This window comes from Danio aesculapii, chromosome 23, assembly GCF_903798145.1.
Source record: "Danio aesculapii chromosome 23, fDanAes4.1, whole genome shotgun sequence".
Classification (NCBI taxonomy): domain Eukaryota; kingdom Metazoa; phylum Chordata; class Actinopteri; order Cypriniformes; family Danionidae; genus Danio; species Danio aesculapii.
This window is the reverse complement of record NC_079457.1, coordinates 6769584-6788009: the sequence shown is the minus strand read 5'-3', so window position 1 is coordinate 6788009 and position 18426 is coordinate 6769584. Positions and strand designations below refer to the sequence as shown.

The window sequence follows — 18426 nt, the reverse complement described above, 5'->3', positions numbered from 1 at the left end:
TATGATGTGATTTAAAAAACGCTTTAATGCATTGGTCAACAAAGTAACCTATCCACAACCAAAACACAACATTATAAAAATGTTTGCTTGTGCAAGGCGTTTTGAACATATTTAAAGTGACACACTTCATTCTATAAAAAAATAATTCAGAACATCTGACATCATTACTGTTTTATTATTTCATTTTAATTTGATTAAATGCAGCGTCTGTGCACAAAAGTCAACTTATTAATTAGACATTATTTATTAGCATATATTGTTGAAGACAAAATTATTAAATAATTATAAATATATTATAAATATGTTATTAAATATATTATACATATTTTGTATATTTAAATATTATAAATAAAATCTAAATATTAATATAATTTTTTCTTTTAGTTTGGCTGCTTAAAAGCAAAAAACCATTCTTAAGGTCAGTATTATTAGCAATATTAATGATATTATTATTAAATTATATATTTTATATTATTAATATTATTATTATTACAATATACAATATAGGGCGATGCAGTGGCGCAGTAGGTAGTGCTGTCGCCTCACAGCAAGAAGGTTGCTTGTTTAAGTCTCGGCGGGGTCAGTTGGCATTTCTTTGTGGAGTTTGCATGTTCTCCCTGCATTCGCGTGGGTTTCCTCTGGGTGCTCCGGTTTCCAAAGACATTGGGTAGGCTAAATTGTCCGTAGTGTATGAGTGTGAATGAGAGTGTATGGATGTTTCCCAGAGATGGGTTGCAGCTGGAAGGGCATCCGCTGAGTAAAACAGATGCTGGATAAGTTGGTGGTTCATTCCGCTGTGGCGACCCCGTATTAATAAAGGGACTAAGCCAAAAAGAAAATTAATGAATGAATGAATATACAATATAATAAATAATATATAAACAATATTATTATCACAATATATATTATTCCAATATTAATGTTATTAATTTATTGCGCAAACTCCATGTAATGTTTGATATGTCCCTCCCCCTCCCCCCAAATTTACATTGTGATTTAAAACAACACTTTAATTCATTAATCAACATAGTAATCCATCCAAAACACAACATTATAAAAACGTTTGCTTGTGCAAGGCATTATGAATGTACTGTATATAAAGGGAAACACTTATATTATACATATTTTATATACATATTTGTACAATACATATATATTATACATATAAACACTTCATGTTTTTTATTTCATTTTAAGTTTACTAAATGCAGCATCTGTGCACCAAAATAATATACATTTAAAGCACAAACTCCATGTAATGTTTGATATGTTCTTTTTACCCCCCAAATTTACGTTGTGATTTAAAAATGCTTTAATTCATTGGTCAAAAAAGTAACCTACCCACAACCAAAACACAACATTGTGAAAACATCTGCTTGCGCAAGGCATTCTAAACGCGTGTAAAGCGACACGTGCTTCGTTATACAAACTCCGCCTCTTATATGCCCCAGGTGTGATCAGTTTGTAAGGTCTTTGTGTGTTTAAAGCCCCTGTTCTTGTGGTCTCACTCCGGCATTTGGTCATGATGGCGCCAAGGTCAGCAGAGGCTGAGAGTGAGACGGATTAGAGGAGATTAAGACAGAGGCTGCTGTTTCTCTCTCGGTCACACTCTTTCTTTATAATTGCAATTTTAATCAGCACAGAATAAGTGTCCTTGTCTTTCTGAGTCTCAGAGGATTTATGTGAAATCTCTGGTCATTTAGTCAGCGATACTTAAGCAATTGAGACCCTTTAGAGGAAAATATCATTACTCAACATGTTGTGTTAATTAGGATAGCACCTCATTTTCAAATCTCAGACTTTCTGTTTTACACTTGATTTGAAGACATTATTGAGATCTTTTTTGTAACTCTAAAAGTACTCAGGCCACCTTTTGCAAAAGTGAAGCAGGAGACTTTCCCCGAAGTCTCCATCCGCTCTCGTATTTATCACTCTGCGGTCTCAGAGAAGCAGTTGAGAGACACGGGGGATCTCATTCATGTCTTTTTTCATGCCAGGTTAAAGAGCTGATCTGTAGTAGTTTACCATCTGCCTCCTCTACGACTCTTTCACAGCACTTTGACACAGCAGTGATTGGTGTAACAGCTAACATGACGAATAAGGCTGAATAAGAATCTGAGATAAAATCACAATTGCGAATTAGCAAAAGCTGCGATTGTCAGAATCAGAATCAGAAAGAGCTTAGTTGCCAGGTATGTTCACACATTTGTGGAATTAGTTTTCGTGACAGAGCTTCTACAGTGCAACAGAATGACAGAGACAGGACAAAAAACAGATAATAAATATATTTTAAAAATAGAAGTAAGTAGTGAATGCAAATATACAGATTGACAAGTGTATGTACAGGTATATTACTATATACAACGTTATATGTGCAACTGTTATGTGCAAATTGGCATGTAAAGTGTGTTGTTAAATAAGTGTATATGTGTATAAAAGTGTATAGCAGTAGTGATGTTTGTTTCACAATTGCTATCATGAAGTGTTCATGAGATGGATTGCCTGAGGGAAGAAACTGTTTCTGTGTCGGGCTGTTCTGGTGCGCAGTGCTCTGTAGCATCGACCAGAAGGTAAAAGTTCAAAGAGGCAGTGTGCTGGGTGTGAGGGGTCCAGAGTGATTTTGACAGCCCTTCTGCTCGCTCTAGATAAGTACAGTTCTTGGAGAGTAGGGAGGATTTTACCAGTGATTCGCTCAGCAGTCCGAACTATTAGGAAAAGATAGAGGAAAGATATAGGATCTCAACTCATCCCTGTTGAGATGCTCTACTACAGTCATGGCTCTCGGATGCTGCATACCACTGAGGTCTAAAGGTATAGTCCATGTCTTCTGTCATAATGACATCTTGAATGCCATATTTTGTACTTCTTATGGCTGTCTAAGGTGTCGTACCCTTCAAAATCCCATTTTGCAATCTTATCCCTGGATGTAGTTTGTTTTAGAGCCTAGAAAGTCTGACTTAAGTGCATTTATGCCCTTTGAACTTTGCTAAAAATACTTTTGCATCCTTTCTACTATATGAAATGCACATTGGTTAAACTTGTCAGCAATCTGATGGCGTTATTAACAGCACAAAATGGTTTTGATATTGTGGTCCTTAAAGATTTGGGAAATTTGCTCAATTAAAGTACAGTTCTTGGGGAGTAGGGAGGGTTGCACCAGTGATTCGATCAGCAGTCCGAACTATTCGACGTAGTCTTCGGAGGTCAGATTTGGTAGCTGATCTAAAGCAGACAGTTATTTAAGTGCAGAAAACTGATTCAATGATGGAAGTGTGAAACTGTTTCAGCAGCTCCTTTGGGAGGTTGAACTTTCTCAGCTGACGAAGGAAGTGCAGCCTCTGTTGAGCTTTTTTAACAACGGAATTAATGTGTCCCACTTCAGGTCCTTGTCTTACAAATCATGTGAGGAAAGAACAGTGATGTGATCAGTAGTAAATCTCCTCCAGAAGGCCAGACGGCGCTCTTTCTTACGAGTCGCACAGAACCAAACATTCCCCCGAAGAAACCCAGGATATTGCATGCGTCCGAAATTGCATACTTCTATACTATATAGTATGTTTAAAACAGTTTGTAAGCCGAGTAATATGTCTGAATTCATAGTATTATTCAAAAAAAAAAAAATATATATATATATATATATATATATATATATATATATATATATATATATATATATATATATATATATATATATATATATATATATATATATATATATACCAAATATACCATATTCTGATCTCAAAAAACAATGCACATAAATAATGCAGGAACTGGAATATATTTTACATAATACAGAAGATGTTACAGATGAATAGCAAAAGTGATTGGTTTTCAAGTTTTCCATACACCTGTGGCAACAATTTTTTGAATAAACAAGTAGCCCCGCCCTCAGATCCACACAATTGCTTGTATCAAAAGCTGACCCATTGGACCGTGCAATCAAAAAGTGTATTTTATTAGAGATATTTTACAAGAGATATTAACTGAGTTACACTGTAAAAATATCTGTAAACTTAATCTTCCTCCAACAATATTTGATGTTCAAAAGTTTGAAAAAGTGAGTTTTATTGACATTTTTAATATTTTAAAGTGATATATTGTCTGGGTTGGTGTTGTAAATTACAGTACAAAAACTTGGCAATAAACTGCCCATTCTGTTATTTTACAGTCTTAATTCTCTGTAGGGATGTCCCAATCAGGTTTTTGCCCCCTAGTCCAAGTCATTTGCTTTTGAGTATCTACCAATACTGAAACCTCATCCGATACTTCTATAATACATAAAAAAAAATAAAGAAGAGCGAAGAAACAGATCCAGGATGTTCCTTATTTTTTTATTTAATTTACCTAATTTTAACATTCAACAACTCCGTTAACAAACTTCTGTGAGGTAGCTTGAACAATCAAGTAATAAATAACATCAGTTCTTCACTTCTAAACTTTAGTACAACAGTAAATATTAAAAAGATCTATCATAAAAACAAACAGCACCTCAACTTAAAACACCCAGCAGGCAATCCCAGGTTTACATATCTCACAGTTTGCTACGGCAATGTTGTGAGCGTTCATGAACGTTATAATACCTCCAGACCGCATACATACTTGCGATTTCCGCTTCAAGCTGCTTCCATGTTTTACTTTGCCGACATTAAACCAATAACGTCTCTGTAACAAAGTGATGTCATGCTGCACACGTTGCTGTTTCTATGTGAAGTCAAGAAAGAGGTCTAACTCTGTGCTACCGCATGACTATAAATGTGTTAAAAAATAATGAAAATATATATTTATATGTATAATCCAAGTCCTGATCGAGAGGTAAGGTCAGATTCCAAGTCTGAAACCGCGTGATCGGGCCCGATTTCCAATCACGTGATCGGATCTAGTCATCTCTAATTTTCTGTATATTATTTCTTATACAATAAAATGTTTCAAACTACTAAATTGCCAATTAGATTCACTTTGTCAAACTGCACATTTGAATTTTCAATATCAGAAGTTGACAAAGCAGCAATTAAGCTTTGATAATGCAATTCAATTGATGCAATGCAATCCTGTTATTTAACTGATTTTTTTTCAGTATATCATTCTCTCTCTCTGCATGCATTGCTGATAATTGTGAACCGATCATGCATAAACATGCCTGTGCTACTAACAGCATTAACTACCCAGGGTCTCACCAGCAGCAGTGTGGATTAGTGACCTTGTGCTTTCTTCTTTCGACCGCTCTAGTGAAGCATAAAGGGATTACAGAGATCCAAGTTGTGGCCGGACTGAACCATGTGCACCATCTATGGGGGGGTCGAGGGCATCTAGGGTAACAGGGTGGAGATTGGGGGGGGTTGCAGATGTTGCAGTAAAGCTGAAAGTAGCCTGAGGTCACAGTCAGTCAGAGACAGAGAGAAAGAGAGAGAAAGAAGTGTGTTGTGCTTCCATGGGGCTGATGAAAGAGCCCCAGGGGGCTGAAGCAATAAGACAAATGAAAACACAAGGGGGAAAACGAAAGGGAAGATAGAGACGCACTCATCCCTGCTGAGATGCTCTACTACAGCCATGGCTCTCGGATGCTGCATACCACTGAGGTCTAAAGGTATAGTCCATGTCTTCTGTCATAATGACATCTTGAATGCCATATTTTGAACTTCTTATGGCTGTCTAAGGTGTCGTACCCTTCAAAATCCCATTTTGCAATCTTATCCCTGGATATAGTTTGATTTAAAGCCTGTTTTAGAGCATAGAAAGTCTGACTTAAGTGCATTTATGTCCTTTGAACTTTGCTAAAAATACTTTTGCATCCTTTCTACTATATGAAATGCACATTGGTTTAACTTGTCAGCAATCTGATGGCGTTATTAACAGCACAAAATGGTTTTGATATTGTGGTCCTTAAAGATTTGGCAAATTTGCTCAATTAGGTTCTGTAGGCTTCTTTGTAAGTATACACAAACTTTTGACTTGTGCATGTAGCAAATGTGCTGTAAACTAAGGTAAGAATGAAATGAAATGTGCATTGGTTTGTCTTTTCAGCAAACCAATGGGGTTATTAACAGCATAGAATGGTTTTGATACTGCGGTCCTTAAAGAATTGGCGAATATGCACAATTTGGTTCAGTACACTCCTCTGAAAGTATACTTAAACTTTTGACTTGTGCATGCACCAAATGTGCTGTACACCAAGGAAAGGGGTGAAATGTGCATTGGTTTATCTTTTCAGCAAACCAAGCGTGTTCCTAACAGCATAAAATGGCTTTGATATTGTGTTCATAAAAGATTTGGCAAATTAGCTCAGTTTGGTTCTGTAGATTCCTCTGTAAATAAATGTAAACTTTTGACTTGTGCATGCACCAAATGTCCTGTAAACCAAGAGAAGGTGGTCTTCAGTGAGGTGTGGTGTCACTGGAATGAATGGCTGACATTTGGAGGGCTAGACTTTCCCACGTCGGAAGGTGTGAGTGTTTGCATTGGGGATTGTCAGCAGTTGTGGTTTTGGCTCAGGGTTCATGTCTCAACCAGTGGCTGATGATTAGAGGGTGACTGTAGACAGAAGATGGTGGGTTTGGGCTTGGGAAACAGGACAGCCTTAAGGCATATTAACACTGACAGCTGGTAAAATTACAAGGGGTCACCAAGTCACTGTGCTTTTTGCTTGCATGTACCCGGATGCATGATATATTTATATGGCTGACATTGGATGTTTAATTGTGCATGGTCGTTTCATCTATTTTTAGAGCTTGAGCTTGTTTGCTGATGTCTAGCAGTTACTAAAGGAACCGTTTCGAATTGCTAATAATCTAATAAATATCTTAAGCAATACAGCACTTTTAAATAGCTATACAAAAGTGATAAATCTGGCATTTATTTGCTTTTATTTATTGTGTTCATTTATCAGATGTATAAAAAAATGTATAATAAAAAGATAATTTCACTACCAAATGTGCACATTTTTAGATGCCATTATTTAATTTGAGTGTTGACTAAAACAAGAATTATCGCAGAATTTAAATTCAGTTAATTTCTAATGTACATGTAAATGTATCATATGGCCTTGGGCTTTGCTATGGGATTTGCCATTTTGCATGACATAAAATATTTGCATGAATTTGAGCTCAGTTTAGTTTCATATGAATTGCTTGTAATTTGGCTTATTGGATGACCTTTAAAGGGTTTAAGCTTGTAAGTCTTCAAACTCTACACGCTTCAATTTACAGGAAAACAATTGAGTGTGAAATGATGACAGTGCTGAAAACCCTATGAAACCAATACCGTAACAACATAAAATACGCAGACAGAATGTTCCATTGTAGTCGGCGTATCCATTCAAATCACCTCCGAAATGAAAATGAATGTTTGAGGTTTTGGAATATCCTCGTTGAACGGCTGCCAAGGCCTCCACGCTTTAGCTTTGCTTTCCAAATGTGGTGTTAATATTGCAGTTTTACATGTTCAATCTACAGATAACACTGATGATAGAAGAATAGCACTGACTTTGGAAAGACGGCAAAGAAAACACGGGGAAAGGATTAGAAAAGGAAAAGGTTGAATGATAAAGCACGTTCTGTTTTCTATCTCCACTCCTCATGCCAGAATAAACCTGCTGGCTTATCTCAGATGATACTATCAGGAGACAAGTGGTCTCCATGAACCATCTCTATTGTTTTGGGGAGCTGTTTACTCATGTCATCGTGAAACAAAGGCCCTTCATGGCCACCTTTAGGATTTTTGTAGACAGGAGAGATTCGCCAAAGCTGAAGGGGGCATTTACACTACAACTTTTTCAGCCAACAATCAGAAACATGAACACAGACAGAGATTGTTCGGGGTATCTGAATCCACGAATCCGAATCCACTTTTGCTATTTTAAGGATGGAAAAATAAAGAACTCCGTTTGGTCTCTTTACTTTCTCTTTACTTTCTTTTACTCTTTACTCCTTTACTTTCATGGACAAGAAAATGGTGGAAACTCACTCTGAAGACATTCATTAGCCTATATATTTAATTTAGTTTGTTAAGTGCAAAGATTTCTTTCCAAACTATTTCTAAACTCAGTTCTAATTTCCCGCAAACTAATAAATAAACAATAATTAAGGTCTTATTTTCATATTATGCGATTTAAGACTTTTTAAGGATCCATGGACACCCTGCTGTTACATTGCCCAGCTCTAGTTAATAGTGTTATGTTTAAAAGTGGTGAATCATCCTTCTTGTTTCTTTCTCTCAGTTTGGTGTGGAAACATTTTGGGGTGTTTATAAGTTGGGTGCAACAGCTGCTGAAAAAACCCACATAAACAAATGCGCCTCTCTCACTCTCTCTTTCTCTCTCTCTCTTTCTCTCTCTCTCTTTGATGACGGAGTTGTTTGAACTGTGCAATAGATTGAAAGAAAGAGCTGTTTTTCCAGTTAGAGATCACTGCTGGGTTGTTCTTTACCCCATGCTGCTAAACAACTAACAACCAAACAGCTTTTTAAGGAAGATGCTTTCAACCCACTTTCCCCAGTAAAACTACCAACTACAGTTGAAGTCAGACTTATTAGCCCTCCAGAATTATTAGCCCCCCTGTATACCCAAGCTCTGTCCCCCAACCCCTCCCGCCCCATTTTTTTCAACACATTTCTAAATATAATAGTTTTAATAACTCATTTCTAATAACTGATTTATTTTATCTTTGTCATGATGACAGTACATAATATTTGACTAGATATTTTTCAAGACACTAGTATTCAGCTTAAAGTGACATTAAAGGCTTAACTAGGTTAATTGGGCCAGTTAGGGTAATTAGGCAAATCACTGTATAATGATAGTTTGTTAAGTAGACAATAAGAAAAAATATTGCTTAAGAGAACTAATAAATGTTTTTTAAAAAATTGAAAAACTGCTTTTATTCTAGCCGAAATAAAACAAATCAGACTTTCTTCAGAAGAAAAAATATTATAGGAAATACTGTGAATTTTTTTTTGCTCTGTTAAACATCATCATCTGCAGGTACTGCTGTACCTATAAGTCTCAACATGAGAATCAATGTGCCTTATTTCTTACCTTGTGTCTATTATATAATGTTTCAGTGGATTTATATAAATGGTTCATAATCACTATCAGCTTTAGTTTTTAACGGATTGAATAATCCATTTTATTATATATGCATTCTCCTCATTTAACCCATGCCACGGTACCTACCAACTAATACTCAATAGTCTGTTTAGAAGGATCAGTTTTAGATTCATTTCATTTCAGGTGTCACCATAATGGTTGTTTCCCAGTACTGGGTTGCAGCTGAAAGGGAAACCGCTGCGTAAAACATATGCTCAATAATTTGGCGGTTCATTCTGCTGTGCCGGTCACTGATGAATAAAGGGAGTAAGCCGAAGGAAAATGAATGACTGAATGAAAAGTCTATTTCTATTCACACTAAATGTCATTGCAAAACATGAACAATATTGAACAATTCTTTAATTTTTTTATTCTTATTCATTCATTCATTTTCTTTTTGCTCTTTTATTCATCAGGAGTCACAACAGCGGAATGAAATGCCAACTTATCCAGCATATGTTTAACCAAGCAGATGCCCTTCCATCTGCAACCCAACACTGGGAAACACCCATACACACTCTTTCACACACATACACTACGGACAATTTAGGTTATTCAGTTCACCTATAGTACATGTGTTTAGACTGTGGGGGAAACCGGAGCACCCTGAGGAAACCCACGCCAACATGGGCAGAACATGCAAACTACACACAGAAATGCCAACTGACCCTGCCGAGGCTCGAAACAGTGACCTTCTTGCTGTGAGGCGATTGTGCTAACCACTGCATAATCTTTAATTTTATTTTATTTTATTTTATTTTATTTTATTTTATTTTATTTTATTTTATTTTATTTTATTTTATTTTATTTTATATTGCCAAACTATTGAAATACTTATTGTAGAATTTACAATTCAGTGCGTTTTAGGTCCATTCACACTAAATGTCACTGCACAACATGCACAATGCATTATTTTATTATTACATTTCTTTTTAATTAAATGTATTATTTAACGTAATATTTAATGTAATATTTTATTTTATTTAAAGCATTCAAATACTTCTTGCAGAATTTAAAAATCACTGCATCCCAGTTTTGTAGTGGTAACGATGTTGACAGTACAGTGCATGACCAAATAGATAATAATGTCTTTGTCCATGTTTTTATAAGCCATTTACTATTGCTATTAAGGACAGTTAACCTGCCTTCCACTAAAAAAAGTTTGATGAAAATTTGCCTAGTAGGTACTTTGGTTTAAGGTTTTGTTTTCTGTGTTTTGTTGTATGCTGTAATTAGGTGTTTCTAGTCTTGATGGTAAGGTGATGTTCTGGATGTTTACTCAAAAACAATTTAAGCCTAATAAATAGATTTATGTATTCTGATTGCTTATGAAAATGCAACTAATTTGGATTACATATGCTTAACATAATTGATCTAATAAACGGTGGCAAAACGGTGGCTCAGTGGTTAGCACTGTCACCACACAGTAAGAAGGTCGCTGGTTCAAGTCCCGGCTGGGCCAGTTGGCATTTCTGTGTGAAGTTTGCATGTTCTCCCTTTGTTGGCGTCGGTTTCCTCCGGGTGCTCCGGTTTCCCCCACTGTCATGTGACATGTGCAAAATATGAATTGAAGAAACTAAATTGGCCGTATTGTGTGTTTCACAGTACTGGGTTGCAGCTTTCCCACTCAAAGACATGCGATACAGGTGAATTGGGTATGCTAAAATTGACCATAGTGTATGAGTGTGTAAAGGAGTGTGTGTGTTTCCCAGTGATGGGTTGCAGCTGGAAGGGCATCCGCTGTGTAAAACATATGCTGGATAAGTTGGCGGTTCATTCCGCTGTGGCGACCCCTAATGAATAAATTGCTGTCACAACTAATGATATTACAATACCTACTGATCCTGGAATATATTTGAAGCCATACAATACCACTTTCTGAATGAAACAATGGAATATTAAATTAAATGAGCAAGCAGTGGGTGTGGTTTGTTTTTTACTACTGCGAGCTGATTGGATGTAGTAAAGTAGGCATTTCATTCAGTAAGATCTGGAAAAGGGTTTGGGGAGACTTATTACAAGGATTATAGAGCTATCAAATAATTATTCACACTTAATCACATCGAAAGTATAAGTTTTATAAAGCTCTGTATACACACAGTAGTGTATATAGTTGTAATATTATATATACCCTCCTGAAAAATGTCAAATTTAAGTTCTTTATCAAATATGGAAAGGAAAAACCGTGTTCTGTGTGAACGGCCTCTGACACCCCGCTGTATTGTGTGCATGTGCATGTTTTTGTGAGTTGTGCTGTGTTGAGTTTGTGACCCAGATTTGCTGTGCATTAATGCTGGTGTTTGCTGATGACAGGAGCGTTTCTTACACTCGCATTAGCCTCAAAACTGCCTGCAGCATCACAGACAGACACACAACACAGTTTCTATTCATCAATGAGGCAGGGCTCCTTTCACTTTTTACACATGTACATACAGTATGTATAGGTGTTTCCCAGTACTGGGTTGTAGCTGGAATGGCATCCGCTGTGCAAAACATATGCTGGAAGAGTTGCCGGTTCATTCCGCTGTGGCGACCCCTGATAAATAAGGGACTAAGCCGAAGGAAAATTAATGAATGAATGATTGTATATGGAAAAATATTTGCAATCTTTAGTTCATGCATACATAAATGTGTGTATTAATTTGTGTTATTATTATTATTATTATTTAAACTAATTTAGAAGTAAATCCATAAATATCAGAATAAAATACAAATGGTTAAGTGTTTTTAAACAAAAAAAATATATTCTAATAACTGTAACTTAATATAATATTTATAATAGTTATCATTGTTGTATGTTTTAATTGCAATTAATTTGTATACATTTACATGTATAATACATGTATATTTATGTATGCGTGTATGTATTCATTAATGTTTTTAGTATTTTTTAAAACAAAATTGCAAAAATGAAATCAATATTAAATAAAATATATAGAAAATGTAATAATATAATGAATCAGATTATTATATTTTTAAATAAATACTATTTTAAACTAATAATTGTAGCTTAAAATAATAATAATAATAATAATAATAATAATAATTATTATTATTATTATTGTTATTATTATTATTATTATTATTATTATTATTATTATTATTACTATTATTATTATTATAATATTTATAAATAAACAATATTTAAAACTAATAATAGTTACTTAATATAATGATAATAATAATAATAATAATAATAGTAATAATAATGATAAAATTAATAATAATTGTTATTTATATAATTCAATATTAATTAATTAAAAGTAGTAGTAGTAATACTACTACTACTACTAATAATAATAATAATAATAATAATAATAATAATAATGATAATAATAATAATAATAATAATAATAATGATAATGATAATAATAATAATAATAATAATAATAATAATAATAAAATTAATAATAATTATAATTTATATAATTTAATATTAATTAATTAAAAGTAGTAGTAGTAATACTACTACTACTACTACTAATAATAATAATAATAATAATAATGATAATAATAATAATAATAATAATGATAATAATAATAATAATAATAATAATAATAATAATAATAATAATGATAAAATTATTAATAATAATAATAATGATAATAATAATAATAATAATAATAATAATAATGATAATGATAATAATAATAATAATAATAATAATAATAATAATAATAATGATAAAATTAATAATAATCATAATTTATATAATTTAATATTAATTAATTAAAAGTAGTAGTAGTAATAATAATAATAATAATAATAATAATAATAATAATGATAATAATAATAATAATAATAATGATCAAATTAATAATAATCATAATTTATATAATTTAATATTAATTAATTAAAAGTAGTAGTAGTAATAATAATAATAATAATAATAATAATAATAATGATAATAATAATAATAATAATAATAATAATAATAATAATGATAAAATTAATAATAATCATAATTTATATAGTTTAATATTAATTCATTAAAAGTAGTAGTAGTAATAATAATAATAATAATAATAATAATAATAATAATAATAATAATAATAATAATAATAATGCTTCTCTTTTTGACAACACATTCGTTTCATGATAAATCTCAATAAATAATACAAGTACATAAACAAAAAAACATTTCATAACAACCGCCCAAAAGCATTTTAATTACTATATTTGTGATTCAAAACTAAATGTTTTCCTTCTGCATCTGAAAGCCATGCTAGCTGTGAATATCTGTGGTGCTTTGGGTTGATGAATGAAGTGTTGTCTCCATTAAAGGGCTTTTGTCTCTCACATTAGCTGCTAACAGATCCAGGCTTTGTTTTGCTGCTGTTTGTTTGTTCAGTCGTTGAGCTTATTTGTGCTTCACACATCCCTCTCTGACTGCATTTGAAGAGCTGATAGACTGGTTTAGTTTTTGGAGACTGAATTAAAGCTCTGAATGACTCTTTTAAGCTTCTCTTATCAGACTATTGTTTCACTTTGTATAGTCAGGTTATCTTGCGGAAGCTCATTTGGAGGCAAGAGGATGTGCCATAAAGCTGACAACTAGCCTAAACAAAAAGTTTGTAATTACTGCTCCATCATGAGCAATTAAACAATTAAAGACACCCCACATGAAAAAAATACTATAGTAATTGTGGACTACGCTTTCTTTCTTCAATCTTCCTTATAGCTGTTTTCTGAATGACCATCATCATGCATGGCCTGCCCTGAGGAGTCCATTCCTCCTCATCATCTTCCCCTAAATGCTTTAATTGTCATCCATTATTATGTTGATGACATTTCCAAGACTTTTTATTTTTCTATCTTCTTCCTTATTCTTTTTGACATCTAAAAATACACATAAATGGACCAATATAGTTGACCGATTATGTAAAAATACCCACAATGTATTTTTAGATGGCATTTCAGTCACTAATATGATTAATTAAATCATCCAAATGCTATGTGTTTGCATTGTAGTATTTATGATATAGATTACATTACAAAAATGTGACATGATTATCCGGAAATAGTGGGCGACGCGATGGCGCAGTGGGTATAGCACATTTGCCTCACAGCAAGAAGGTCACTGGTTCGAGCCACGGCTGGCTCGGTTGACATTTTCTGTGTGGAGTTTGCATGTTCTCCCCGTGTTCGCGTGGCTGGTTCGAGAGTGCTTCGCTTTCCCCCTCAAAGCCATGCGATACAGGTGAATTGGGTATGCTAAAATTGACCATAGTGTATGAGTGTGTAAAGGAGTGTGTGTGTATTTCCCAGTGATGGGTTGCGGCTGGAAGGGCATCCGCAGTGTAAAACATATGCTGGATAAATTGTCGGTTCATTCCGCTGTGGCAACCCCTGATTAATCAAGGGACTAAGCCGAAAAGAAAATGAATGAATGAATGTTCGGTAATAAAGCACATTTTATACCTGTTGTATTTGTAACATATAGAATTAATTATTTAAAAAATATGCTTTGTTTCAATTAAGAAAATCTTTGTTTAATAAAATTAATAACAATAAAAAATTTATTCTTACTATAACAACTTGAAATTAGCTTGAAAAGGTAAAAAAAGCTCTTTTACTGCCTGCAGTGTCATGGAAATCCACAAGAGGGCAGAATACAAGTATCAAATTATATACAAGAAGGTTTTGAAGCAATCAATTGATCAGGTTGATAATATATCTTAGAAACTTGTTTATCAAATATGATAAGTGCAGCTTTATAGGCAGTGTTGCCAGATTGGGTGGTTTCCCGCCAAATTGGGTGGTTTTGAATTTGATTGTGTGGGTAAAAAATGGCTTAGTTTTTATGGCCAATTTAATGGCTTAGGTTTTGAAACATAGATTTTATAACCATTTTTTTTTTAAACAAAACATAACTGTGTGCTCCTACACCATTCAGTTAGTAGTGACTAGGGCCAGACAGAATGTGTGGACATGTTATGCTATTTCTGCTGAGAATTTTGTAAATAATCTGTGGATTTATGCGGAATGATTTCAGGACTATAATAACTACATACTTAATATATGGAATAAAAAATACATATTCAAAATAATAAAATAAATACAAATTTATGTAATGTTTACAATGCAAATCCAATTAGATCCACTTGTTTGGTAAACAAAGCAAGTCTCTCATATAATATATCCACTAAAAGACTAAATATTACTTAACAAACTATATTGTACATAAATCATATGAACATTTTAATATTACTATTATGATATCATAATAATATTAGTGAAATTAATTTAAATAAATATAATAATTGAATAAATATAAATGTACACACATTTACACACAAGTAAATAAACAGACTGAATGATGGGCTCAAAATCTGTGGAAATCTGCGGATTTCTGCGGCCGCAGATTCTGTGTGGGCTTAGTAGTGACCAATGCATAGCGCATGTACGCGCATCACGCATCGCCTGCAGTCAAACTCACAACGGTTTATCATGAAACTTTTATCGATCATTTTTCCCTCAATTGAAAGCAAGAAAGAACATAGAAGCGTTGTCTGATTGACAAACCAGCACCTCAATGTGTTCAAAAGAATGTAAAATGCCAAATGGGACAAATTTAAGCATTTACGCCATTATGCATCTACCTGAATCCATACTAAGAATCCATGGAGCTGCTGTGGAAGCTGGAACTCATGTCCTGCTTTTGTTGTGTCAAACAAGTCATTGTTTCGTGAGTTGCCAAATGAATTATTTTTAGCCTCACCAGATTTATTAGACACACATTAGAACAGAATAGCTAATTGATATCCTTAAAACTAACAGACGGAAACTAACATCTAAAATACTTTATTTTAATTTCACAGGATATTTATGAAAAGAAATTACTGAACTATTTAAATATCATCTTTAAACAAATAGATCTACAATATATAGGTGAAAAGGTAGTGTAATCTACAGAACAATAAGTGCAGAGTTGTGATGTGATACAGTTATGTTGTAATTTTACCGTTGTGGTTCTGTGACTGTTAGTGTTGGTTGCTGTATGGTTAAAAAGTCTGACAATTAAAGTAACTAGGCTAATTTCTGATTTAAATCAATTAAAATATTAATCTAATATGCATTTGACAGGGATTTGGACAGCTTTTGGGCTGGAAACTGTCATCTATATCTGGCAACACTGTTTATAGGGTTAAAATATGTTAAAGCAACATACAAATATTTGTTGATTTGAGTTTCTGTCACTAAATTTTTTAGTGTAGTAGTTATATTACCATTTAACTATAAAATCCTATATATAGTAAAAAGTACTTAACTAGTATAGCTCAAAAACACTATATTTACAATACACTATAGTATTTATGTTGGTGACTTAATATCAGACTATTGTTTTGCTAGTTAAGTGGTCTTGCTATAACCCTGCTGAAAAAAACAGCATATGCTGGTAAGGTACGTTTTGATGCTGGTTTCAATGCTGGTCTTGCTGGTTTCAGTGCTGGTTTTGCTAGTCTCAATGCTGGTCTTGCTGGTTTCAGTCCTGGAAAGCTAATGAACTAAAAATGATTTGCGATTAAGTACATTTATTTACAATTTACCTCATGTTGTTCATGTGTGAATATTATTGTGTGTGTGTACGTGTGACATATCAGGACACAAATGTGTATAAGGACATGTTTTACAAGGAGATGGTGAATTATGAGTTCATTTCGAATGATCCCATTATTTATCAGTTTCCCGTAGGCTAAAGGAAAGGGTTAGGTGTAGGGTTGGGGCAGGGCAGGGCAATAGAAAATACAGTACAGTATGCCTAAACTGTAGTATATTTAAGTTTTTACTTCAGTAAACGGTCGTGTAGATTAGTAAAATATACCTTATAGTTGTAGAACCACAGTACCTGTCATTTGTTTATATCAGCAGTAGTTGCTAGCTGTGTTATCACAGCAACTATAAAATTCTCACAACAGATTAATTCCAGTACTTTAGTATAGTATAGCTCAAAAACAATATATTTAAAATACATTACTATAGTATTTTGTTATGTCAGTGACTTTTAACATCAGACTATTGTTTTGGTAGTCAAGATGTCTTGCTAAAGCTAATAAACTAAAAAGGAACGACGATGAAGTACATTTATTTACATTTTACCTCATAATGGCAGTTGATTATGTGTGAATATTTACTAATATTTCAATATTTATGTGTATGTTTTGTGTGTGTGCAGCCTTGTCGAATCTGGACATCGAGAGTAAATTGAGTGGACATTACCAGGCTCCATGGCACCTGCAGAGAAACGTGTTTCTGCCGTCCACGAGGCCCGCGTGTGTGGAGGAGCTGCACCGACACGCAAAACAGAGCCTGCGGGCCATGTACAGGGGTAAGAGGGACTTATTAATCAATATTGTTCTATTATCATTCGATATATTTACCTATAAACACTTTGTGATTATCGGAGGGAGTCTGAGGAAAGTTATTTGCTTCATTTAAGAGCATTGGCGGTGGACGCTGACCTCTAGTGGTGGAATATGGAAGCGACACACCTGAATAATGCTATTTGAGTTAAATGACCATGATAAACTTAATGCTACCTTTTTTGCATAGTACTTTTATATGCTATTATGATGCTACTATGATATACTGTAATTATAATTATTGTCTTATAATAATCAGGGGTAGGTTTAGCGAATTGGGGCCCTAGGCAACCCCAGCCATGGGACCCAAGTCGTGGTGCACCCTTTCTACTTTTATTTAATTATTATTTATATTGATGTTTTTTATATTGCTTAATCTTCTTTTATATGTTTTATTTTAATTCAGTCTTTACATTTGAATGATTTGTTTTCTTAAAATGAATTAACAATAAAAAAAGTAAATAAATATATATATATATATTTATAAATTTGATTGTTGGACTGCTCCATGATTGGGGTGGTGGATATTTTATTTTATAATATTACATAACATTACATTATTATAATAATATTATATTTTAGTGTTTATTAAATAATATTTAATTATGTAAAAAATTATCTCACTATGCAAAATATGATAGAAAATGATGTTATATAGTTTCTAAAATTTATACTTCTAGATATTTATTGGGAGCCCCCTGATTTCCCGGGGCCCTAAGCGGCCACTTACCTTGCTTATTGGTTAAATCCGCCCCTGATAATAATATAAGGTCAAATGTTACATATTTATCAACTGTTTTATGTAAATGTTATACTTTGCTAATTGCTAAAAACACTAGTATTTACAATGCATTACTATAGTATTTTTTTAACGTGGGTGACTCTTCACATCAGACTATTGTTTCACTTTTGTAGTCAAATTATCTAAATCTAATAAAGGCAAAAATTTGTGGGATGAAGCAAATTTATTCACATTAATT

General features: G+C 33.3%; 1 protein-coding gene across 1 annotated transcript in view; it reads left to right on the top strand.

Moving 5' to 3' along the window:
* nhsa (Nance-Horan syndrome a (congenital cataracts and dental anomalies)) overlaps positions 1 to 18426 on the top strand; it is a 245683-nt gene that overhangs the window by 177476 nt on the left and 49781 nt on the right. The window contains exon 2 of the mRNA XM_056449100.1: positions 17260 to 17412. Coding sequence (XP_056305075.1) covers positions 17260 to 17412 — 153 coding nt within the window. The remainder of the gene's footprint in view (positions 1 to 17259; positions 17413 to 18426) is intronic.